This window comes from Contarinia nasturtii, unplaced genomic scaffold (assembly GCF_009176525.2).
Source record: "Contarinia nasturtii isolate CC-2019 unplaced genomic scaffold, AAFC_CNas_1.1 Cnas_scaffold_350, whole genome shotgun sequence".
Lineage (NCBI taxonomy): Eukaryota > Metazoa > Arthropoda > Insecta > Diptera > Cecidomyiidae > Contarinia > Contarinia nasturtii.
In genome coordinates this window covers 108,711-133,555 of record NW_022197705.1, presented here as the reverse complement: position 1 = coordinate 133,555, position 24,845 = coordinate 108,711, and the positions used below count along the sequence as shown (strand labels likewise).

The 24,845-nt window shown below is 32.9% G+C and overlaps 5 protein-coding genes across 6 annotated transcripts in view; 3 read left to right on the top strand and 2 right to left on the bottom strand.

Moving 5' to 3' along the window:
* The first annotated feature begins 806 nt into the window (after nt 1-806).
* On the top strand, nt 807-6,332 carry LOC116338060 (RNA-binding protein 5-like). The gene is made up of 11 exons (XM_031763111.1): nt 807-1,036; nt 1,507-1,585; nt 1,789-1,992; nt 2,060-2,141; nt 2,227-2,296; nt 2,785-2,858; nt 3,762-3,866; nt 3,951-4,065; nt 4,124-4,765; nt 4,859-5,952; nt 6,036-6,332. Exons 1-11 carry the CDS (start codon nt 1,027-1,029, stop codon nt 6,153-6,155), a joined length of 2,595 nt encoding a protein of 864 aa, XP_031618971.1. The 5' UTR covers nt 807-1,026; the 3' UTR covers nt 6,156-6,332.
* Nucleotides 6,333-7,160: 828 nt separating this feature from the next.
* Nucleotides 7,161-9,575, top strand: LOC116337941 (transcription factor E2F5). Of its 2 annotated transcripts, none has more exons than XM_031762920.1 (6): nt 7,161-7,445; nt 7,781-7,890; nt 7,984-8,237; nt 8,373-8,807; nt 8,902-8,944; nt 9,028-9,575. In XM_031762920.1, the coding sequence occupies exons 1-6, from the start codon at nt 7,320-7,322 to the stop codon at nt 9,110-9,112; spliced, it is 1,053 nt and encodes a 350-aa protein (XP_031618780.1). In that variant the 5' UTR covers nt 7,161-7,319; the 3' UTR covers nt 9,113-9,575. The 2 variants fall into 2 exon arrangements, with proteins under 2 accessions (XP_031618780.1, XP_031618781.1); XM_031762921.1 differs by having other exon boundaries at nt 8,373-8,811.
* Nucleotides 9,576-9,602: 27 nt separating this feature from the next.
* LOC116337944 (drosulfakinins) lies at nt 9,603-10,416 on the bottom strand. The gene has a single exon (XM_031762923.1). It carries the CDS (start codon nt 10,293-10,295, stop codon nt 9,867-9,869), a length of 429 nt encoding a protein of 142 aa, XP_031618783.1. The 5' UTR covers nt 10,296-10,416; the 3' UTR covers nt 9,603-9,866.
* Nucleotides 10,417-11,320: 904 nt separating this feature from the next.
* The window catches only part of LOC116337943 (mediator of RNA polymerase II transcription subunit 20), a 56,265-nt gene continuing 42,740 nt past the window's right edge, over nt 11,321-24,845 (top strand). Inside the window, exons 1-2 of the mRNA XM_031762922.1 lie at nt 11,321-11,507; nt 11,648-11,790. Of these exons, the coding sequence (XP_031618782.1) occupies nt 11,494-11,507; nt 11,648-11,790 (157 nt within the window). The 5' untranslated portion in view covers nt 11,321-11,493. The remainder of the gene's footprint in view (nt 11,508-11,647; nt 11,791-24,845) is intronic.
* The window catches only part of LOC116337940 (facilitated trehalose transporter Tret1-like), a 48,624-nt gene continuing 39,627 nt past the window's right edge, over nt 15,849-24,845 (bottom strand). Inside the window, exons 3-10 of the mRNA XM_031762919.1 lie at nt 22,595-23,362; nt 19,428-19,602; nt 18,351-18,538; nt 18,041-18,273; nt 17,720-17,961; nt 17,298-17,624; nt 16,881-17,014; nt 15,849-16,746 (exon numbers count right to left, since the gene is read on the bottom strand). Coding sequence (XP_031618779.1) covers nt 16,594-16,746; nt 16,881-17,014; nt 17,298-17,624; nt 17,720-17,961; nt 18,041-18,273; nt 18,351-18,538; nt 19,428-19,602; nt 22,595-23,362 — 2,220 coding nt within the window. The 3' untranslated portion in view covers nt 15,849-16,593. The remainder of the gene's footprint in view (nt 16,747-16,880; nt 17,015-17,297; nt 17,625-17,719; nt 17,962-18,040; nt 18,274-18,350; nt 18,539-19,427; nt 19,603-22,594; nt 23,363-24,845) is intronic.

Sequence of the window (24,845 nt, the reverse complement as noted above, 5' to 3'; positions counted from 1 at the left end):
CATTTTTTCTATGCATGCTTCAAAATCTTATGTATTGATTTTACGAAGAAAATCACGTTAATCATTCGTTTTGCTATGCTCTAGCCCAAATTATGGAATATTTATTTTCAAATAGAAAATCAAATAGAATTTATTTCAGACAAATATGTTAATTTCATCTTTGACCCCTTTATATTAAGTTTAAATTTAGATACACGTGCGTGGATTGCTCAAAATATCATTTTGGGAAACAGATCATTGAACAACGTTGCTCATTAAAAGCATATGTTTAGAAGCATATTAAAAGGTTAGATTTGTGAAACTTTTCATAATGAGCATACCGGTGGAAAAACTTATAAATATCTTTTCACATTTATTTTCAACAAAATCGGTTCCAAACTTCATCTTAAACTGAAATTTTATGGTATCTGATTTCAAAAATACAGAAAATTTCAGTGCAACATTTACATTTTTCAAACATCAGACCACCACCATGATAACCTGTTCAGAAAGAACATTCAAATAAATAAAAAATCAAGTCATATATTCTTCAAACAGCTGAATATGATATGACAGGCAAAAATCAGAATCATATTCTATTTAAAATGTAGAAGTTTTCCCTTTTTTTCAACTTTGAAGTATCATGGAAAACTATGGAAAATTCAATTCAAAACCAATGGAAATAAAAAAAATCATACATTCATTTCGTATTTCGTATTTGCTACGGTGGCGACTCTGAATCGAAACGTAAAATACATTAAAAATGTAACATATACACATATACGTGAACCTCACATAAACGTTTAGTTTCACTTTTGACAGCCGTATTTACTACGTAGTTCGAGTCATTCACAAAGAAACAGCAAAACGAATGAGTTTGCCAGAAAATTTTCTCCAACATATAATAAAAATTGTATCTCATGTTTATTTTTCAAAGTGTGATGATAAAATAAATATTTGTGCATTTAAATAAAACAATCCTATTCGTGCGGTGGAATTCGAAAGATATTTAGACAGTAAAATCAAATTGAGACAAATTAAACAAAAATGGATCGACGTAAGTTACACTGGAATATTTCTTCGACATAACTACGTTCGCCATATTTTTTTTCTCTCTATAGTGGATATGCTCCAGAATTAAATTTCATAATTTTTTGCGATAAAATCAACTCAAATTACTTCTATTTAAGTATTAATGTTATGTTATACATAACATTGTGAAAAGCGCCGTCCACAAATAGATTAAAAGATAAATTCCATTTTTTTATTTCTCTTGGTGTCGTACTTCAATATAATGTTATATGTATTGTATTGTATTGTATTGTAGATACATACGCATAGTTCACATGACGACCAATAATATTAGTGTTTTTGTATGGCCTTTCTCTGATAGTTCAGTGCATGTAAAGCCATTTTATTCGAAATTACATGCACTCGTGCCATTCTCATTATACATATACGTGAAAATGACTGTATTCGATTATTCATGCACATACAAATTATTTTATTTTTATTCTCTTGGCACAGATTCGCGAAGCCCGGACCAATTAGATGGTAGGCGTTATGGTCGCCGCAGAAGACATAGTCGTTCAAGATCTAGATCACGGTTTGAATGAATTTACTAATTCATTTTCTCTAGCAAAATAAAAAAAAATAAAAAAAACAATGAGCAAAATGAAAAACTTGGTGTAGGCAAGACAGTGTGTTTCGCAACTAATTCTTTTCTCTCTCCCTTCATCACAAAAAAACACAAAACAAATTCGGCTATGATTTGTTTGTTTGAAAATGGTTGAATGATGCCTAATGTAGTGATCGACGTAGACGATACAGTCGTTCATTAAGTAGAGAGAGAATTTATCGTCGAGGTCCTCCAAGTCCAGATTCGTATCGTGACAATTGTGATCAAAATTACGATGATAGAGATAGATACAATAGGCGTGATCGCAGAGACAGAGATCGATACAATTTTCGTGGAAGAGCTTCATCGGAATCAAGCAACGACAGCTATAGCAAGTAAGTGTCGACTACATTTTTAAACCACTTAAATATTGATTGAATTTGCTTGAATTGTTGTGTTTAGTGAGCATGTCAATTATCGTAATCAAACGCCCAGCAACAAAATCATCGTTCTTGGTCTTGCCAAACACCTGACTGAAGCGGATGTATGTATACCATTGAAAGCCAGTTTTTATTCGGAAAATCGGATTATTTTCAACCTTTTAATTTTCTATTTTTGTTAAATTGCAGATTAATGCGGATCTTCATATGTGTGGCATTCAACCTCAGTCGATTCGTCTGATTCGAAAACGAAAGACAGGTAGTTATCCAATTCATTCTATTTATAAAGAGTTAGTGATTTTTAAGTGAATTGCATTGCTTTGGTTAAAACTTGGTTTCGAAAGTCGCCTTTCCGTTGTTTTTGCCATTTTCTGTTATTTAAATTTGAAATTGGGAATCGTTGAAAGAAAATTGAATACATCTAATGTATTATCAATTTATCGGCTTCTAAAGTGTAAGTATAAGGATACAAAAATCTGGGCACAATGAAATGACAGTGAAGACGTCTAAGTCGGTTGGTCATTTATATCGGCATTCGATTCAAATGTGTAACAGGCTCGCTTCAATCAAATCGAAAGTGCATCGTATCGACGACTAGCAAAACGTCACTCACTAGTGTGAATTAAGTCAAAATCTCTCAATCTCAATCGTCTCAATTTTGATGCAACATTTTTATTTTTTTTGTTGGAGGTATTGATATCGTATATTTTTGTGTCTTTCTTTTGCTCTCTTCTCCACGACGTTTAGGTACATCACGTGGTTTTGCTTTTGTGGAGTTTAATACTGAAGAGGAAGCAACTCGCTGGATGGAATATAAACAGGTATCTGGCGCAGTTCAAGCAATCACAAAACAGACTCCTATTCCACAAACGCACACACACGCTCCAAATATTTGAAGAAAAAAAAAGAAAAGAAATGAAATATTTGATTGTGAAACGTAGTGTGATGTGATACAACTCGAATGTGTCAATGATCTACTCGATTGCGCCTCGAACTGATACTGATCAAAAGTGAAATGTTGTGTGCGACCAAGGAAAAAGTTTTTTTTTCTCTTTTTACATCAACAACCAAAAAAATATAGACATGAGAAAAGTGCCATTAGCTTTTATCGAAATCTGCATAGAACCAAAAATGAAGTGATGAAGAAAAAAAAATCGTGGCAATGACAAATAACTATCAAATCGATTGAAATGAAATTTAAATTGGTCTAATTTTAATTGCATTTCGAAAGGTTTCTCCTTGATTACATGATATCAATGGACATTTATTGTCATGCAAACGATTTTAATTCAGCTCTAGTCATATCGTTTTTGTTTTAGATCATTGTCCATATTCACACTCTATTGCGACTAAATCGGAATTTGTGATTGAAAAAAAAGAAAACTCTTTTTCAAAAAAAATCGTTCAGATGTTTTCGTAGAGACTTGATTATTTTTTTAAAACTACATTGCAACAATTAAAGTATAAACAAAAGCATTTATTTCTAAACTTCGCAGCAAATCGATTCGAAATGAACTTTGTTCGCTTCACGTGGAGCGCACAAAGATTTATATTTAGTACGAAAACAAACGTTTTTTTCTCAAATGGAAAAAAATGACCCGATGATACGCAGAATAGATTTATGCATCTTTATCTATTTAAATGGAGATCAACGATTCAGTTGTCCTAAGAGCCACATTTACTAATTCAATTGTGTATTTTCTCATTTCTCTTTTCTGTGATAGGGTGTGCTCATGATTCAAGATCAATACCGTGCCATTATGCAGTACAGTGTGTCTAAGGAATCGAGCGGTCATGATAAAATCCTAACCGATTGGTATTGTGCAAAAGTAAGTGAGAAACGAGTAATTCTAGAGTTAATCGACTATCAATAAAAAAAAACGTATTTATGATTTTCATCGTGTATATTTCAGTGTGGTGTCTTCAATTTCAAGCGTCGTGATAATTGCTTCAAATGTAGCGCATCGCGGGAAGAAAGCGAAAAAGGTGGCGAGGGAAGCGATGAAGTTAGCAATATTTTGACGAAAAGTAAGTGATATCAATCCAATTCAATTATTGTTCTAACTCGAGTTATTTCTATGTATAGAAATCATGCTACGAAATCTGGATGTATTAACAAATGAGGAAGGAGTATTAACCTCAATGCAAGATGTCATTCCGACGCTTGTTTCAAAAATTTCCAAGATACTCATCTGTCGTGACCCGCTCACATCCACATCTCGCGGAATTTGTTATTTATTTTTCGATAATCTTGTCGATTCGATGAATACGCATAACGCATTAAAGTCACTTGAGCCTCCATTGAATATTGACAATCGAGAGATTATCATAACGTACTGTGTTGATTCCGATAATCGACAAATTCATTCGCGCCAAAACAGTGGCAAATCCCATCTGGATTCGATGCAAAGTAGCAAATCGCAGTATACTTTAGCCGATGTACCACGTTTGGCCGAATACAGTGCTTCGGTTTATGCTAAAAATGCTGCCGAACAGGAACACTATTATAAATACTATACGGACTATTACACGGAGCAGATAAATAGCGGGCAATATAGCAACATACCGACAATAAGTCAAATCGGGGAGACAGCCAATTCAGGAGCGGCTGTTGCACTGTCAGCCATTCAACGGAAACAACACAAACAGTACGAGAAAATTTCTCAAGCGCAATCTGTTGCCGCCGCCGCACTACAAATACCAAATGGACAGGATAATCGGAAATATCGTAAGTGACCCTTAAGATTTTACCAAACGATTTTTTTCTCACAATTTTATGGCATTTTATTTATTTATTATTTATTTTATTTATTTCATTTAGCAACTCCGGACAGTACACAGTACCAATACGATGACACATCTGGCTATTATTACGATCCAACAACTGGTTTATACTATGATGCCAATTCACAATATTATTACAATAGTGAAATTGCAAAGTATCTCTACTGGGATCAAGATTCACAGACCTATGTGCTAGCATCACAATCGGATGCCGGAGCGAATAATACGGATTCAATGTCCGCATGTTATGGTGATAAAAGTGCTTTAAATAGTACAACGGCAGCAGTCGCATCATCAAATGGATCAAATGCTCAAGCGACAGATGGAAATGAAGACAATAGCAAAGACAGCGATAGCAAACGGAACGATCCAAAACAAGACAAAGTGAAAGTGGCAAAGAAAATTGTAAAAGACATGGAACGATGGGCAAAACAATTGAATCAAAAGAAAGAGAATGCATTTCAGCCGATGCAAGCTATTGAAGAGCCAATCGTTCAACCATCGAGTAGTCGTCAAGCACCGTTGCAACGAATTGGAAATGGTTATGCCGATGTTGGTTTTACAATAATGGAAAATCGTGAAACACGCATGAAACCTTCGTTGGATGCCGGTGCCGGTAAAGCACTCAATAAATTACTGCCGTATGCCTCTGATTCGGATAATGAAGCGGATCAAAGTGGACCAAATGGAAATGGTGGATCTCTTAGCGAAAAGGACTTAGTTGATTTTTCCAAATTGACGTGTTTGTTGTGTAAACGCGCATTCCAGTCTCTAGAGATTCTGAACAAGCATCTGAAAATGTCAAATTTGCACAAAGAAAATCTACAAAAGCTCAATTTAAATGCACAAAATGAACGTGCAAGCGGAAATGGCATGGCGTACAGAGACAGAGCTAAAGAACGCCGTCTGAAATACGGCGAGGTGGATCCTCCACCACCTAATCGATCTCGCGAACGATTTGAAAAAGAAATACGAAAACAAACGGCTCAAATGCAAAAGCAAACCACTTCCAATCTGGCGAATGTGCCTATTGATCAGTCGAATGTTGGTAATAGACTGCTTCAGAAAATGGGATGGTCAGAGGGTCAAGGACTGGGAAAGAGTAATCAAGGAAGAACAAACATTATTGAAGTGAGTAAAAAGCAACTTTAAATTTGAATATTTCACAATCATCTGTATGAACATAAATATGAAAATCTTGTGTTTGTTTACAGGCGGAAAGTAGAGCACGCAGCGCTGGATTGGGCTCTAAATCAACAAGTTTCGTGCCTGGCGATGATTATCGGTCTTATATTAAACGAATGATGAAACAAAGATACGAGCAAAGCGACTAGTGTCACTTCGTTTGGAATTCTTTTAGTGTTTAACTATTTAATTACTCATTTAATTAAGATTAATAAGACTCTGGAAATTGCATTATACTTGGGCAAACGTTTCGAAAATGTTGCCCGCCTTTTTATTAGAAGGAATTAATTTTTAGCGAACCGTAATAAAATTTTGGAATAAACAAATTCATCTGTGCCTCAATTTATTTCGATGACAGGCTTTATGATGCTTATAAGAACGGGTGGGTTGATTTTAGTATCTCACTTTTTAAATGTTTTTTTTTTTATTATTATTTAGAAGAAAACTGTTTTAAAATAAGAAAAAATATTATCCCGATATAATCTGGAAAACATCGCTCAAAAACTTGATTCTACCTTCATCAATATTTGTGAAACTTATGGGAACACATCCTGGCATTTATGCAAGAGCTAACGCAATACTTGATAATGGTAACAAAGTCTTTTCCTTGATTTCCTCCATTTCTTTAACGACTTTTTTTAAATGTGCTGCTCCCTTCATCTGATTTGAAAAATTTAAAATCATTATTTTTTTTCCTATACTGGTTCCAGGAAAAACGAATTGTGTCATTCAGAAAAAACATCAATTTGAAAAATATTCTACCGACATAGAATATTAACATTTATAAACCTAAAAGTAATACATTTTTGGCTATATTCCACCATTTCTTTCCATTTTTGTACGAAGCGAGAAACGGTTTTTATTTAAATCGTATCTGTGATCTCAATCATTGTATTCTGATGCATTTTTAGAGAAGTATTGTGAAATAATTAATAGCACAAAAATTATTTTCGCCAAAAAAAGTCATTTTCGTTAGATATTCCAAAATTTCAAAAATTGAATTTCGTACAACGCAAATATACATATCAAAAGAAGTAAACACACATTACGAATCACGTACCACACTACGTAAGCATCGTTGCGGATATTACGTACGTAGTGATTGTGCGCTGGCAATACAAAGCTGTTCTGTCATATTATTGGCAACCCAAATGGCGCGGCTGTGAAAATCATTTCATTAGTTCTCTTGTTTGATAACTAAACGAATTCATAGATACCCATCAAGCGCGTTTCTTTTCAGTTTTTAAAATCAATTGTTAAAAGAAATAACAAAAATCGAATTGATTGCGGGCAATTCAAAATATTATATAAAAATGGAAAGCCCAGAATCGGATGCATTTATCGATGGCAAACGCAATGAAAAATCGCTTAGTTTGTTAACACGTAAATTCGTATCATTGCTATTGTCATCGAAAAATGGAATATTAGACTTGAAAACTGTAAGTGTTCAATAAATACACAAGTAGTTTGGTGAAATTTAAATTAAAACATGAAAAAGTCATAAAAAAAGTCCATTTTCACATATATTCGGTGTGATATGTTGTGGTTATTTATTCAAATTGGTTATAAAGATGTGTTATAGCAAGTGTATTTTGCGCCCTTTTTACAGTCACAGACGACATGTTTTCTTTTTTGACAAAACTATGAGCGCGAGTTTTGTTAAAATCTTTTTTCCACGAAATATTTGCAAACAGCATTTTTGCGATGACAACATTTTTTGTCGATTGTTTTTTCGAAAATTCATGTAAGAATTTTGCTTTTTTATTGAATTTAGGCAGCCGAAATATTGAACGTAAGCCAAAAACGTCGAATATACGATATTACGAATGTACTTGAGGGAATCGGTCTCATTCAAAAGAAAAGCAAAAATAGTGTACAATGGAGGTAATAATAAATGTCGATTTTATTTCATATATTTTATGTTTGTTATGAAAATCAGATGGATTTATTATTATATTTTTGTTATTATTATTTTAGAGGTGTTGTCAAGGATGGTGACATGAGCGTATTGAGTAATAAAGTGTCATCAATGCAAGCTAGACTCAATCATTTGCGTGAGACTGAAGAGGATTTAGATAGATTGTGCAAAGCGATGAGAGAAAATTATAAACAGGCTAGAAAAAGTCCATCGAACGAATTTTTTTCGTATGTGACGCGAGATGATTTACTGGATGTGTTTGGTAAAGAGTCAGTAATTTTAACTGTACGAAAATGCGATACAATACGCGAAGGTACGAGTAAAGGCATACTTACTTAAAAATTCCTATTCCATTACTCTACAATTTCTGATCCATTCCTTCGATTCATTTTCCATTCTGCTCCATTACTCATTGATTATCCCATTCTTTTCTTCTGATCAACTCTAGGTACGAGTAAAGTGGAAGATAATTCGAAAAATCATACGCTTCGATTGAATGCCTTATATAAAAAAATTGACGTACGATTGGTTACCACTGATGGAGAGGTAGAACGGAGAATAATCGCCGATGAAAATGAGACAGATAGCGATGTGAATGAATCACAAACTTCAACGTTGGCAAGTCAATCCAGTACAGCTTCGGCAAGCCAACCAGAGTCTAAGACTAATGCGATCGGAAATCGAAGACCGGGTCGCCGTCGAAAGCCAGAACGTATCGAGGTTAAAAACGATGACATCATTGTTGAACCAGACTCAAAACGCATCAAAGTAGACGACGATGACGAAGATGCAGAAGAAAGACGAATTACAGCCGAAACTCTTCTCGGCTATCGACCCTCACTCATCCAAAGGAAACGTAATTTCGATGAAGATTGGCTTGAATGTAGGTACAACTATTTTTGTTTTCATGTTTTTAGTTTTTGTTTTCAATTAAACATAAATTAATAATGTAGCATATTGTCTTTGTTCATTTGCAGCGACTCAGAATACCAATCAAGCTCATCCATTGATACGACTCAGGTATTTTAATGGTTTAAATGACCGAAAACTAATTTTTATGGACATGAATCCGTTATTAATTCTTATTTCATTTATTATTACAGTCCGCCCCGTTCTAAGTATACTTGCACCTTGAGACGAACTGAAGGAATTTGTGATTTATTCATGGGTGGCTCGTTTTCACGTTGAATCACTCTGAATCTGTTGCTTCAAAAGATGGAACAATCAATGGACACTACCTTTTATAGAGGAACTATTCCATTTCCACTACCTTTAAAAAAAAAAACAACAAAAACCAATAATAAGACTTAAAAAATTAATGATCCCTTATTTCTAATTTGGCATATATATATATATCAAATTTCTCATTTTATTCTTTGCCATCATTATCGTTTTCGAAATTTATTTATGTAGAAAAGGAAAAGAACTGTAAAGGAAATTATTGAGTTTAGCAGAAAAATTAGCTGTGTAAAAAGTTGATCTAGCGATTAGTCTTCAATCGGAATAAATGTTAGCTGAAATATATGCAATATTAAAAGTTTAACATTTTTTTAAAAAAACCAATTTTAGTGAAAAGGTAATTGGAAACGATTATTATCATAGTTATAATGACCAAAAATGGAAAAAAGTTTTAAAAAATTGGCGAAACATATGTACGAATAAAATAAAAAACTCTTGATTTTCCGAATATTTTATTTTTATTCATTTCATGCTGGAAATTATATATTTACAGAAAATTGAACATCACACAAATTCAAATCAATATCAAATGTGTTGTGGTGGCGTGTACTCCATGTATTTGTATTTCGTCTGAAAATCTTTACTCGAAATCTCCCTCAAATAAGATATGTAATCAATACGTGATTGGAAGTCATTTAACTTTTGCTGTTTCTTCTTTGGATATTGATTTTTTCAAATTTAAAAATCGTGGATCGTCATCAGTTTAATCGGCTCCGGCTCTCTTACCAAAACGCATATGACCGTAATCATCAAATTGATCTGAATCTCCGCGTTTGCCAAAACGCATATGGCCATAGTCATCGTATCTTTTACTTTTATCAATAAAATCATCGTCATCAACCAGTAAATCCAATTCCAGCGGTTGTATTTTATGCTGAACAGCTGGCATTAATCGTTGTCCCACCATACTGCTACTAAATGGTGTTCGAATATTTCGATTGAAGTTGTATGCGTAGACCATTGGTTTGAAAAGTCTGGCACCATTTCTGTTTGTGTCAACTTGTACTGGTGTATCATCAGCTCTCTCTGCCGTATTTGTCGGTGTTGCACTCACAAAAACACTGAACATCACCAAATAGTATGTCAACACCACAAAAAATGATGTTACAATTGTTACTGATAATTGACCCATTTTTTTTCTCGTTCTTGCAATTATTAGTCCAAACTTGAAAAATAAACAGAACTTTATGTCTTAATCTAAATTATACTTTGTGAGACAAGCTTCTGGGTGAAAGGTCTTGCCCAAAGAAACAACGAATTTCGTTTGATATAAGACTCAGTGCGGCTCACCACTTATATACGATTTCCGTTTCGAAGGAAGCGATGGATTAAACAAAAATAGAGAAGAAAAGATGTTGCCAATACCTCATGGATCGCCTCTTCAACGCCGATAATTGACACATGAAATATTAAATTTCTGAATGCTCTCAAAGTGGCTCAAACTCATCTCGCCCCCAATCATCCAACCCAAAGAAAAACTAAAAAGTATTAGAAAAATCATTGACATTTTTCACTGTAACGCGTAAAATTTATTAGCAAGCTGGTTTATTATTTAGCATATATTTTCTATGCAATTTCAATTGCAAGCCATAAGAAATACTTGGAATCGCTTGATGTACGTAATACCAGCGTTATGATAATAAACGTGCCTCATTGTGATCATGTCAATCATAATTAAGGGATTGTGCAGTCATCGATAATTTATGCAAATCACTTTATTGAATCAAAGGAACGCAAAAATAACATAAAGAAAGAAAAAAAATCGACTCGGCTGGAATAGATTTAAAGGTTCAAGACATTTTCCTTGCTGCAATACATTTTTTATTCATTCTCCCTTTTTTTCGATTTATTGCGTCAGTAATTTTGTCAGTGGGAGTTCGTATACATTTTTACTTAAAATTTCAATGAATTTTATTGTCTATATTTAGAACACATCAAATCAACAGATTATATTTGCATGGTTTTTATTAAAATAATTTGTGTCGATTATTTGCGCTTCCCTCATTCAAAGTATATATTTTTCAAAGTTCCCAACTTTTGTCATTCACAAAGTGTTATACAAAACACATATTGTCGAACTACGCACGACGTAGTTGTCCATATAAGCGTTGTTGAATATGTGAATATGTGTGTATCATGCATTCCATATGTCTAATAAATACAATTTCAAGGTTTTGACAGTCTCGAATTTTGTATATATTGTGATTGCAAGTAATTAAGCCGGTACTGCGCTACTTTTGTTCAATTCAGTGAATAAAAACGGCTGTCTACATTGTTTTAGTGAAGTGTTTGTGCATTTTTAACTGAATTACCTTCACAGCACATCAAATATGGGTGTTACAATGTAAGATTATTTGTAATGCATGTCAAACAGTGCAATATCAGTTTTAATGAGATTCAATTTTAGAATTTCCCTCAATACCATATGTATTCCATATTAAAATTTATGTTGTATTTCTTTGTTCTTTGCTGTATTTGATACAGTCTTCAACCCTTCCCAATTCCGGAAAATAAAACGGGGCCGATTATAATTGACTATCTTACAAAGAGATTGTTGGCATTGGGAGCCGTACAAACGGGTGGATTTCTTGTGGATTGCGAAACATATTACTCAAATCCACCGACAGGTGAGTGACCAAATCCATATTACTGTGTGAATGATAAATGTCGTGATGCAAAACAATGCTTCAACCATCAAACTATCTTTCGACATCCTCGGCTCAACAAATGTTGAGGTTAGGTCAGTAGTTTGTTTTTGTTTATTTTCATTATACGCTACATTGATTGTGCGAAAACTGTCAAATGTCACAGAAGGTTGTTTGAAATTCAACATTTGATATGGTCAATTTCAAAATACGTACCTTCAAAATTATTTGAATACAAAAAAACTATCCGAAATGAAATACAATATACATTACCTTCTTTATGACAACACCATAAAGCCCAAAAAATTCCATTTTTTATGCTTTGGTCCATAGTTCATTGTTGATGCATAAAAGATGCGAATATAAAGGGATAAATATAACGATGCAAATAAAAAAAGGATATAATGTAACTATAAAAAAAAGCAAACAAACAAGAATTCCAAAAGTCAACATTTCAGTAATTGTATTTTTTTTCTCAATTTTTATTGTCTACTATTTTGTGTGGCATCCATTTTTCAAAAGACAATCGAAGCCATCCTTTTACAATTTTTTTTATTAGAGAGATGGTTCCAACCATCGTCTAGTATTCATGACTTTTATCAATCAAAAAATTTGTTTCGCTCAACTACCACTTTTATTTTCTGCATTATATTTTATGAATTGTTTCGATTGATTTGCCTCGGTATTTCTTTAATATGTTATTATAATCATGATAATAATAATAATAATTTTGTAATTCGAATGGCAGGATTCATCCTTAAAATGTCTTAATAAGTATATTACATCGGGTGATGTGTAGATCAATTGGGATTTTTTTTATCAATTTGTATATCTTGATACGAAAGTAAAACAAAGTTTAACTTCTCATTTTTTTTTATCTCAAATACAAAAATTATACAGGTTATTCAAGAACGAATTTGTTCCTAACCACAAACAAGGATAAAAATATTATATATGAGCGTTTTGAATTCAAATATTTGTTCATCGGCGATTCGATTTATGTACACGAAAATCGATAAGTTCAATAATGGCAGTACACTGAATCGGTGGCAGTGTTTTAAACCACAATTTCCATATATACCTTAAAAGAAATGGTTATACAGTTCAAGCCATCAATTGATCGATGCCATTCTATTTGGTTGATAATAAAATTTGGGACTTGCTATTCAATTATTGATTATAATTTATTCAATTTTTGTTGTTGTTATGCTACCATTTAAAAAGACTCTTAATAAATACAGGCTGCGAGTGGATTATTATTGTCATATTTTCCGCTCATTTTCGTGGTTCTGTTGCCCATTATTTTGAGCAATTTCATCTGGTTTTCTTCACAGATTACGATGTATTTGCAACAATTGTGTCTGTCTGTGCATATTTATGGTTTATTATTTACAAAATTAGTACTCACAGGGGTTTGTCTTAAAGCTACAAGATTGTATTAACATTTCCAAAAAAAAAGTCGGTCTATGGAATTTTGTTGGGAATATTTTCTTCCCTCCTCGGTAAATAAAAAAATCAAATCAAACATTTTGGGGTTGTGTATTGTCAAGAAATGTTTTCAATTAGAATTCGATTTCGCTATAAAACTATTCAAAGTCGTTCGAAATAAAGGTATTTTGGGTATGGATTCTTCTTTATTATTTAATCATAATTTCATGTTCATACACAACGCATGGAAGGCACCGGAATGTGGAAGATTTTTTTTTTGTTTTGATAATTTCTCTATATTTTTATATGGGTTTTTGTTTCTCATCTAATTGAATCGGAAAGTTGTAAACATTAAATTAAAATGATTGAGCTGATCTCTCTAAAATTGTACGTTGTTGTTATTTTTCAAGCGACACAGTTTTTTTTTTCAATTACCAAAATTACTCATTCCGAACAAATAGTCCGGTTAATTACTATGATAGTGATGGTGATATATGTGTCTGGTTTTTTTAAATTTTCGAATAGTAATTTTTTTTCGGGAAAATAATTTATGTTATTCGACACATTTGATTATAATATATGACTGTAAAATATTGTGGAGAATGAAGTGTGATTAGCGGATTAAATCGAATCAATAAAAATGTGTGTTGCAGTTTCAATTTAATTCAATGAATATATAGATTTTTGTTTCGTATAATTTTACTGATAATAATCACTACGATAATAATGTTTTGTTCGTATATTATTTCATTTTAAGTACCGCTATAAATTCATAAGTTCATCAGCAATTTTCAACGTTCTGTATTTTTCATCATCAATCATAAGCAAAAACAAAATTTACAACAATTTCAATGTTTTTAATTTAATATTATAGTAAAAAAAGCATCCATAGCATAGACCAAAGTCTGTTTCAATTTTTCGTTTTGTTTTTATTCGTCATTCTGTTTCATCTTAAGTTAGTTATTGTCAGAGATTGTGGGTATAATGTCTATCTCTATTTATTAATGAAAACAAAGTTCTAAGCGAGATGTTGCATTTTTCAATCAAATATGTGTGTACAAATCGAAAGAAAAAATCAACATATTGCATTGACCAATCAATCAAACTCCGTTTCATGACCGAATTAGCAACAAATATCAGGATTATTTCAATTCTCTTCTTTATAAACAAATACTGAAGAATAGCATAGATGTATGTATGTTTTTTTTTTAAATAATTTGATTCGAATGAATCAGATAGAGAAATATATAGACAATGTCATCCTCTTGATTAATTTATTCGTATATTCCATTTCCAATTTGAGCTGCTCGCATCATTTGATTTATTTACAATTTCAAAATAAATACAATTTTATATAGATCATCTCTGCTTATAAATGAGTTTGATGATAGCTAGACAATATTTAGTCGGTAATTCATTTTTTTTTGTTTCAGTTAGATTGTGTTTCATATTATTTGCGCACAAAACACTCACAAGAGGCGTTGATTATAATTCATTTTTATTATTGTCATCTGGTTGTTAGGATTCACCATTTAAAAAAAAAACCATCAATATAGTTTTCTACCTGATACTACAGTTGCAGTAAAATTAATAATAATACGTTTATTGAATATTGTTATATTAAGTATTTAAAGCTGTCAAAGCTCGAAACGAGTCACATTTCGGAAGTCGATGTAGAATAATTTTATTTTTATTTATTTTTTATTCTCAAGAGAACTCATTTCATATATTCGGTTTATTTGTCATTTGTTCAATATTATTGTCTCCGTCACGAATTTTTTCATTTTGATTTGCCATTATTGTTCAGATTTATCCTCTCAAATTTTTACATTAAACAAATGTTCAGTTATTTTTCATTAGTTTGAGTTTGAGTTTAAATTTAATTAGAATATTTAAAGCACTAATAAGAAATTAGGATAAGTTTTTTCAGCATTTTCTTATAATTTTGTAAAAATTATATAGATGATGCAATTTAATTGAATTTTGATTCGGTTAAGCATTGCTCACTTACTATTACTCTTATATATATCTACCGCTCTAGAATGGTATTCGTTTAACACGAAAAATCGACACAATTTCGTTTTCCATAAAAATAAAACCTCATCAATTAAATACCCAGTGGTTTTTTAAATGAGATGTGCTTTCGATTCAAGTGCAAAATTTGGCCCGATTTAAAAAAAAAGAGAAAGAAAAGACCAGCAAAAAAAGATTAAAATATTAAATTTGAGTCTTGGGAAGAAGTATTTTTCTCGAAAACTATAGAATTTCAGGGGGTATTTAATTGAAATTATTCACGAATTTGGAAACATTTTATGTTGAGCAATTGAAAAATTGATATCAAAAGTCCATGTCTCAAAAATATATTACTGAATTAAAAATTGAGCATTGATATTATTTCCATCCGATATGCATCATATTTCACTTCTTGATTACGAAAAAATGTAACTTTACGAAGAAAAAAAAACAAATTCAAAGTAAAGCAAAAATATTTTGCGCAACGATTTGCGCAAGGTTTAAAAAATTTTTTTAATATAAAATCAGAAAGAAAAATAAATACATCGAACCAAAAGTAGACTCTTAAAATTAAATTTTTAGAAAAGAAATCTTACAAAATCAAAAAACTATGACCGATAAAATGTGCACCATTCATTGAATATATATCTAAATATGTATATATGAAATCGTTCAACGATTTAATGCCGCATAATTATTTAGTTGTATCGTCTTCTTTTTGTGATTGTGTTGTGTATGTGTGTATTTCAATTTTTGTTTTGTTTTGATATGATGTGATCGAAAATGGTAATCATAAATACTTCTTGCTTATCATCACATTGGCTTGTGTTACATCGTCATGATGCTTGTCGTCGATATGATATATTATCCCTACTATTTCACAAATTGGTTGAGTTTGATTTTTTTTAGACTGTTAAAAACTACTTAATATCCCTATAGCGAAAAGCTTTCCTATGTAAATTAAACGAACAAAAAAAAATACTTAATGCGTATGTGTGCGTTGCGTATAAAATAATAATTAAGCTAATACTTCCGAGTTTAGTACATGTATTTAAACAGACAAATGAATTATTTGTTTCTTTTTTTGTGTGCATTTAAAAAAAGAGATACTCTGACGTCAAAATAGAAAAAAAAGCAGCGCATGGATACAACACAAACGTCATATCATATTCAATATTTTTACACATACATACGAGCGAACGCATTCACAACGATGATGACGCGATTACAATTGCAAACATACAAAAAAAAAACACACACACATTGTGCACCAGAGATAAAACTAGAAAAATTAAATGATTCTACAAAATACTACACTAAATATTCTACGTGAGTTCCCATATCTCATCGATTTATTGTCATTGTTCGTTCGTATTTTGGATCCATTTCATCAAGATCTCTTCCTTTCGTTTCTGGCACACACATCACAACGAAAAATAGGCCACAGCACGAGATGCCCGCATATAGCCAAAATGCACCATGCAATCCGAATAACTCCTGCAATTGTGGAGAGAAAGAGAATTGGTGTGAAAAAAATTATAATTAAAAAAAAGGACTGTGTCTTTTTCGAAAAAAAAAATCAAATGGCACTCGTCTTGATTAACGACTGTTTTTTTACAGCGTACACATACCTGAAAGTCGATAAACGTTTTGACACTTATGAATGCACAGAAATAACTAAAACTGGTCGCTATGCTGCTGCCAATGCCACGATATTCAAGTGGAAATAGTTCACCAACTAGCAACGATGATATCGGTGAAATACCTGAATAAATAGAATTTAAAAAGATAATAAAGTTTCGTTCAAATTCAATTTGTATTCAAACATAATTCAGTTTGACGATTGCATTCGTTTGTATGAAATTGCAATAAAAGCTTAAGACGTCTCTATTCCATGGGGCACACATAAAATTTAATTGAACAATTAAGTTCTCTCTCGAACTAAAATTCGATAAAAACCTTCACACACCGGATGGAATGCGAAGGAGCCGAATAGACTCAATCAAAAGCCGGTTTTCTAATAATCGAATTAAAACATTTCTGCTTACCTAATGAAAACGCAATGGTGAATACAAGCACGCACAACAATGGTATCCAATCAGTATTGACTGCTTCCATATCAAAATTGGTGCTTGCAATTAATTTATTTGATTGTTCATAGTACACGTATGATCCGAATGATGCAAGAGCTAACGACATAAATACACTGCTGATTATCAACAATGGAATACGTCCAACGGTGTCGATCAGCAGTCCGCTCAACATTGCAGCCAATAATTGTACAAAGCTAACGGCTATTGCACCACCATGTGGATTCATACCAGCAAATGTCTGGCGAAATATTTTTACGGCATAGAAACCAAATGAATTTGCCCCTGTGTTTGATTAAAATTGAAATTTTGCAAAGTGAGTGTGGTTGTTTTATGAAAATTTGCATTCAATTTGATGGTGATGTGTATTCGTGTTTTACCTGTAAATCGTTGAAACACCATAAGACCACAAGTGATTCCGATCGGCTTAATAATTCGCACGTTTTTAAGTACCGATTTGATGTTCGTGTAAATTGTTTGCATTGATGATTTTGACAGTATTTTTCCTACGGGCAGTGTTGGAAATGGATTTTGGCGCGGTTTAGCTGCTCGAATATTCGATCGAATCGTTTCCAATTCCAACTCAATGTTTTTATTGGGTCCGTGTAGCCACTGTAATGATCTAAAAGTGATGGAATGTTGGTTTAGATTTGGAATTCATATCAAAGACGTCATTGATAAACATTAAAAATGTGATGTACCTGTAAGCTTCATCATCACGACCATTTAAAACCAAGAAGCTTGGCGTTTCGGGTATGTAAATCACGGTGAAAAATAGTAGCATCGGTGCAATCGAGACTAGCATTGCCAATTGTCGCCAATCCAAATATGCACCCAATGAAAACGATATCAATATGCCCACATGGCCTGCAATCTTTTGAATGGCCGACAGAAAACCACGAATATCCGGCGATGCGATTTCACTGATGTACACCTATATAGAGAAGCATATACAGTGTTTAGAAATGTTGATTGATTTTTTTCATTTCAAAATTTTAGTGGCTATTATACCTGGGTCACCATGGACACAATTGCACAACAAAAACCACCGACGAACGCTGTCACTAATATGGGAACCACTGATGTTGCGAACACTGTCAAAATCCATGATAATGAAAACGGTAACGACATAAAAGTCAACAGTCTGCGACGGCCAAATTGCAAAAAGAAACCACCTACAACACCGCCGAACAAAGCACCTGTGCAAAATTAAAAGAGCAATGAAAAAATTTGCGTTTCAACTAAAATTTTGTTTTTTTTTATGTATTTCAAAATGCCAAAATTGTAGGAAGGAAGTCAAAGAGACGTGGAGAAATCTCTCGACCGTAATTTCTTTTTTCGTCAGTGGTAATATCATTAAATGCACAACAGCATAAATTCAATCGGATTATAGAAATGAAAGTTCCCATTTTTTTCTCCTTCAATTTGCTTAAATTGTTGTAATAAAATTACAATTTCAACGGTAGTCATAACGAGACATTCACATAAAGTAACGCCGAAAACTTGCTTTTACACAGAAAAAGGATTTGAACTTTTTGATGTTGTCCTCTGCATGTGCCGTTCCGAAAAAAGTAATAAAGATTTAAAATGGCCAGACCCAGCTCAAGCAATGGCAAAAATGGTCCATTTGGCAGTAATAAGCTTTTTTGCATTCGGATAGAATCAACTAAACTAGCAACCGTGAGAGAGGAAGAGAGAGAAATCAGTCAAAGAAACTGCCTTTTTCACGTCTGACACAAAGCCAAAGTGATTGTGAAACAGCATCGGCACCACACAATGTATATAAACGAGGAAAATACGATTGCAATAAAAAAGAAGATGTAATGAAAGCGACCCATTAGAAATTTGAAAAGGGAAAATAGGAGAAACAAAATTGGAAGACTTCAAATTGTCAGACTTTCCACAAAGCCATAGTGATATTATACTGATTATTTAACTAAATAATCGATTTTCTTCCGCTTCTTATGCTTTATGTATCCGAAATTGTGACAATTATCGTTTTTCTGGCGTTAAAGAGCTATTTCAGTTTGAAACTAAAAATGTCAATGTTCAAAAAGAACATCGAAGAAGAAAACAAATGAAACTTACCTAAAAGTGACAAACTAGCTACCCAACTGGCTTCTTGATCTGTGATGGTGAATGATGTGTAATTTCCCCGAGTTCGAATTTGTAGTTCTTGGAGGCTGGCAATGGCAGGACTTGAATACCCCTTCCCCAGTCCAGCCGCTAATGGTCCAAGTGAAACGGCTAACGCAGCTAATATCTGTGAAAAAACGAATGAATTTCAATTTATTTCTCTTGAGTTTGGCATAAAGTTACATTTTTCAAAGATTGAAAGCATTTCTCAAGTATTTTATTCAACGTGCATAACATGCCAATCATTTCAACAAAAATCCTAACAAAAACATATGAAATTTGAAATTATACAAGTGCAAAGCATATATTTGATATTGACTTTGGATATTAACTGGAAGTTGCTTGATGTTTATTGTAACAACAAAGCGCATATCCGCATCAATTGACAAAAGATCCGTTATTATTTGATTACTTGAGTTTGACCGAATCAAAACATCTATAATATGACACTGATAAAAAATGTATTGTAGTAATCCATCGGTTTTGTGTGGCATATTCGATGTTTATTGTTTGTCTATCACATTGTGTGAACGCATCATAAATGCTATCAACTTATCATCGGCCACAAAATCCTGTCACATAATACTCATTGAAATTGTTCTGCTTTGTATGTTCAAATGTCTGTGCAATTGACTCTATTCTGTTCGCGTCGTCAGAGGTTTTTTTTTTAATTAAATTAAAATATCCACCGTTATCTCATTATGTGTGTAACATTGCTCATAATATGCCAGCAGAATAAATTGTGTAAACAATCTCTGTTTCAATGTGATCGATTTTGGGCGAGCTCTTAACCAATCAATGCCGATGTGTTGTTTATTCAATGGATTTTTTTACAAGATTGAAACTAATAAAAATGTTCTTAAAATCGACATTTTGTCATTTCCTCCAAAAAAAATTAATAACAAGCAAAACACCATAAAGCATGTGCTTGCACAAACTTAATGGCTTTTCAGTGGTTTACGGTTGTTCGAATTGCTTTTTTTATTCAAAGAAAAAGTATGGAAAAAAATGTAATCTTCGTGATATTTTTTTGACAGATTTCGCAATGCCACGGTTGTGAAAGCATATTGCAGCACATCATTTCATATCTGTTATTCATGTAAATTTATTCCCATTATATCCATAAGCACGTTGAATTTTGACGTGTGTTCGTTGTTCGTGCATAATTTTCCATCAAGCCAAGCCTTTTCTACACTTTTAAACAATGGTGTTTGCATTATCTTGCCATTAGTTCGATTTTCGACTCGAATAAACATACATTTGCAATACAAATTCATTTCCATCAAATCAAAGCCCATCGTTATCTGCGACGCAGACAAAGATACTGCACAATGCCAATCACCACATGGAAATGTTTGTTCCAATGCAAACAACGTTACTTTATTGGAAGAAAAAGCAGCCGTTTATTAAATGAAGCAAAAAAAAAAAACGAAAATATCAAACAGAGAAAATGTGGATTTTTTGTATTACTTTCTAGCTAATGTCGAAGAAGCAACATGCCACACACATATATACATATATTTTAAACTACTTTGCCAAGCATACATATATTGTCTAATTTGATTTTCATCCGATTTACCAAACAGCGTTCCATTTTACCTTCGAACTTATGTTGGCAATTCACAGGATATGTGTACTAAACATACACATGTATTTTATCATGATATTGAGGTTCTTTTTTTTGCTCACCGTAAGTTTGTATATTGTTGCTTTTACGATGATTGTAACGTGAATGAGTGAAGCAAAGTGCGCCGTAAAGAAAATTATATTGAAACAGGGACTTTCCATTGATGTGGCTCGTGTGTTTTTTTATTCATTCTTTTTCTTTTTGCCATTCAGGATCAAAATCAAGCAAACGAGGACAAAGGCAAAATTATGGGTATTTTTTTCTTCGTTTTTTTTTCTTTTCTTGTGATTGCTATCCGTGTTATATTTTATCTCACTTTTTGAGAGAGTGAAAAGAAAGTTGTAATACAAATAAAAGGAGGAAAAAGGTTTGCGATCAAATGAAAGGAAATAATAAAAGCAGACAAGACCAAAGAGTGTAATCTCAAAATTGCAATCACATTGGCGGAAATCAAGCGAAAATATTTTCACAAATTTTGCTCCATTCAATCGTGTGGCAGCTCGTGTGCTTGAAGTAAACATAATTTTTACGTAAACAAGAGGATTTCTTTGGACTGTTGCTACTACTTTTTTTTGCCTTCGTCAAGTAATAGATAAGCATTGGCCGACACAAACAAAGGCACTTTGGACTTGTGATTTCAACCGTTCAACCAATACAATTCTTATTTGTTTTTGTTCATTTTTTTCCCTCCATAAACTCATTTTCCGATTCAGCGAAACCACGAACAGATTGCCAATTATTACCTTTGACTTGTCTTTGCTTGGATCTCTTTATATTACAAGGCTTCATTATCACACTTCATTGGTTTTTCATATATTTTCTTTCGAATCAAATTTTATGAACAAGTTGACATTCATCGTGTGCAAAAGTAAATGGCATTTTATCTGAATTTCCAAACATAGCACTAACTTTCAATCCAAATTCCGATACTGAAGACTATTCATTTGTGTAATCGTATCAATTAAAAAGAGAAACATTTATTTTACAAAATTAAACAGAACGCATCCTGTTATACGTTGTCTTGATTCCAATGTTCCGGATCCGGTTTTGCATTGCTGTCGTTGACAAAAAAACTTAATTTGAAAAAATGTACACCCCGTACATTCTACCTGAATTAAAACATTTCGTAGTGCTGTATTATGAAAGTACGCTTTATGTGATAATGGATAGATAGTTGGGACGAGATGAAGAGAAGTGCTTTAATTGGATAGAATTACATGAGTTTGTCATTGGCTTAAAATGGATAATATGAAAATGCAATTTGTATCGAAAGTTAAATCCTTCGAGTTACTTCTACTTATGAACTTGAGCGGTGGATTACGGTGCGTTTCGCAAATCGATGGATACAAGTTTGCTTTGTGAAATGCAAAGTGAAATACTACAACTAATGAGTCTCGAGATATAGTGTTATCTTTTCTATATAAATGAGAATGTTATATCACGTTTCATCTCAATCATAAGAGAATCAAAATAGAAGAGTTTAAACATTTACCTGCGTATAGTGATTGGGTCGATGCGTTGGATTTGTTGGATTCGTATTGTCATTGCCGTTTGAATTAACATTCAATACTAATTGAGTGTGTTCGATGACAATTTCCGCGCTTTGCATTTTAATTGGCTTTTGTAGATACTCGATGTATGTGTCGTGATTATTATTGCGATTATTTATGTCGTATTTCTTACCGCTACAAATATTGTTTTGATAAGGCTTTGTCCTTGCAATGGTACTATTGTTGCATGTATTGTAACCGATTGATTTCGATGACAAGTGCACGTTTGTTGCAGCAGCGGCAGCGGCAACGGCTACACCGTCTCTATCAGTCTCGGTACAATGTTTTGTACTGTTGTAATAGTGATTGACGTTATTCAAATTAAAATTAATTTGCTTTGTAAATCTATCGCTAGTGTTATTCAGATCGGTGTGAACCGTTGTTGCCGACGATGATTGCTGTTGAGCGGGCAACACTCTATTGTCCAATGTGTGATAGTATGGATTGTATTGTGAGTATTTTTGCTGTGATTTTGCCAGCAGTGTTGTGTTCGGTGGCAATTTATCGTGTTCGTTTCGATGTTGTGTTTGCGGCACCGAATATCGATGTTCCAAGTAACGTTGATGGATTTGATTTTGCAGTAACTCTTGTTCAAGTTGTGACTGCAATAAATATCGTTGTTCTTGGCGTTGATTGTACGATGATCGAAGCAATGATGAAGACGATGTATCTTCGAATAATTTTTGATGATGGAAATTCGATTGAGCCGTCTGAAATGAGAGAAAACACATTTAGAAAACAATTTTTTAATCGTTATTTAAATATCTTAATAAAATAAGTGCGAAAAGATCTCGAGAGTCTAATTTTCTGTGTCAAGTATCTTAAATTTCATGAATAGAAATAAACAACATGGTTTTATTAGGTTCACACAAAAAAACCACAAATCTGTTGTTCATATTTTTGCGAAAAAAATGTCATATTTAATGATGATTTCATCCTTCGCATCAACCATAATGACCAAATTTACATTTTAAGCATGCCCAACGTAATATTCTTAACAGAAATCTGCACACACTGGCAACTTCGTGTAATAAATGATTACAAAGATTACTGAAGTCTCTTACTACACTCGCGATGGTCATTAAATGCGTCAGCATGTTTAACATCGCAAGTGATATCAGCATGTTTGCAATTGCATTTTGAAAAGAGAAAAAAAATGACAACCACGAACAACATCGCGCGCCAGCAATCATCTTATGCATTATGACTATAATGTTCTACACTTAAAATGTTTCAAGTCTTCAATCACATTGTTCATGTTTTAGAGCATCAGCAAATGGTAAACACCATTTGCTTATGATGATGTTTCCTTCTTCTCATCGAAAATTGAGAGAAAAAGAGAGTGAAGCAAGAGTGGACAGTGTTTTTGTTCATCTTTTTCAATTGATTTGAGTTCGCATGTTTGTTTGTTAAATTGAACAATTTTGACGAAGTGATGCAGCCTGTGATACCATCACTTTTGAAGGCAACTAAATAAAATTTGCCAAGCAAATCGAATAAATTGAAATTGAATTAGTTAAAGTGCTTAGTTTGCGATTCGCCCATTGTTTTCACATTCATTCTCTTTAATCTTTAAATTTTATTACAAAAACTCGTGTGGATTTTCATGCAGATTTATTGCAATTCTATTCGATTCTAACAAATTTATCTGTGTTCATGTTGCCAATCTTAATGTTCTGGTTCTGCGTTGTTCGAAACCGATAAGCTCGAATTCAAATAACATAGAGAGATACATTGAAAAAAGGAAAAAAAATAAAAACGAACGATTGCCTGTTTGCATTGCAAAGTCCAATAAATATTTGTGTACCGATACGCATCTATCACTCAGGCACACTACATTGCCACTGCGACTCAATTCCATTCTCGGGCACAATGAAATGGTACTGAAAAACCAGAAAATCGCATTTCATTGTGAACACTGTTTACATTGCAACCCATGCACATACACACATACCGTAGAATTAATATTTTTTCAATTAATAGACAAACAGAGAGAATGAGATAGATAGAGAGCGAGAGACAAAGAGTGAAAAAAATGTGTATTGATTTTAGCATGCCAATGGAATTGGTGCTGCATTCTTCATTCGAGTGAAAATTGCATGGAATTTTTGTGTGTGTTTGTATTGTCCGGCGATAGGCACGTTAGTAATGCACCGTTCAGATGTTTGCCATACTGATGGAATGCCATAAATG

Bases quoted from the DNA above. Each gene is read 5' to 3' on its own strand.
- LOC116338060 (XM_031763111.1), top strand. The intron at 1,586-1,788 runs GTTTGAATGAAT...TGCCTAATGTAG, and splicing joins CGTTCAAGATCTAGATCACG to TGATCGACGTAGACGATACA. The intron at 1,993-2,059 runs GTAAGTGTCGAC...TGTTGTGTTTAG, and splicing joins AGCAACGACAGCTATAGCAA to TGAGCATGTCAATTATCGTA.
- LOC116337944 (XM_031762923.1), bottom strand. From the start codon at position 10,295: ATGGGTCAATTATCAGTAACAATTGTAACATCATTTTTTGTGGTGTTG.
- LOC116337941 (XM_031762920.1), top strand. From the start codon at position 7,320: ATGGAAAGCCCAGAATCGGATGCATTTATCGATGGCAAACGCAATGAA. The intron at 7,891-7,983 runs GTAATAATAAAT...TTATTATTTTAG, and splicing joins AAAAATAGTGTACAATGGAG to AGGTGTTGTCAAGGATGGTG. The intron at 8,945-9,027 runs GTATTTTAATGG...TTATTATTACAG, and splicing joins CATCCATTGATACGACTCAG to TCCGCCCCGTTCTAAGTATA.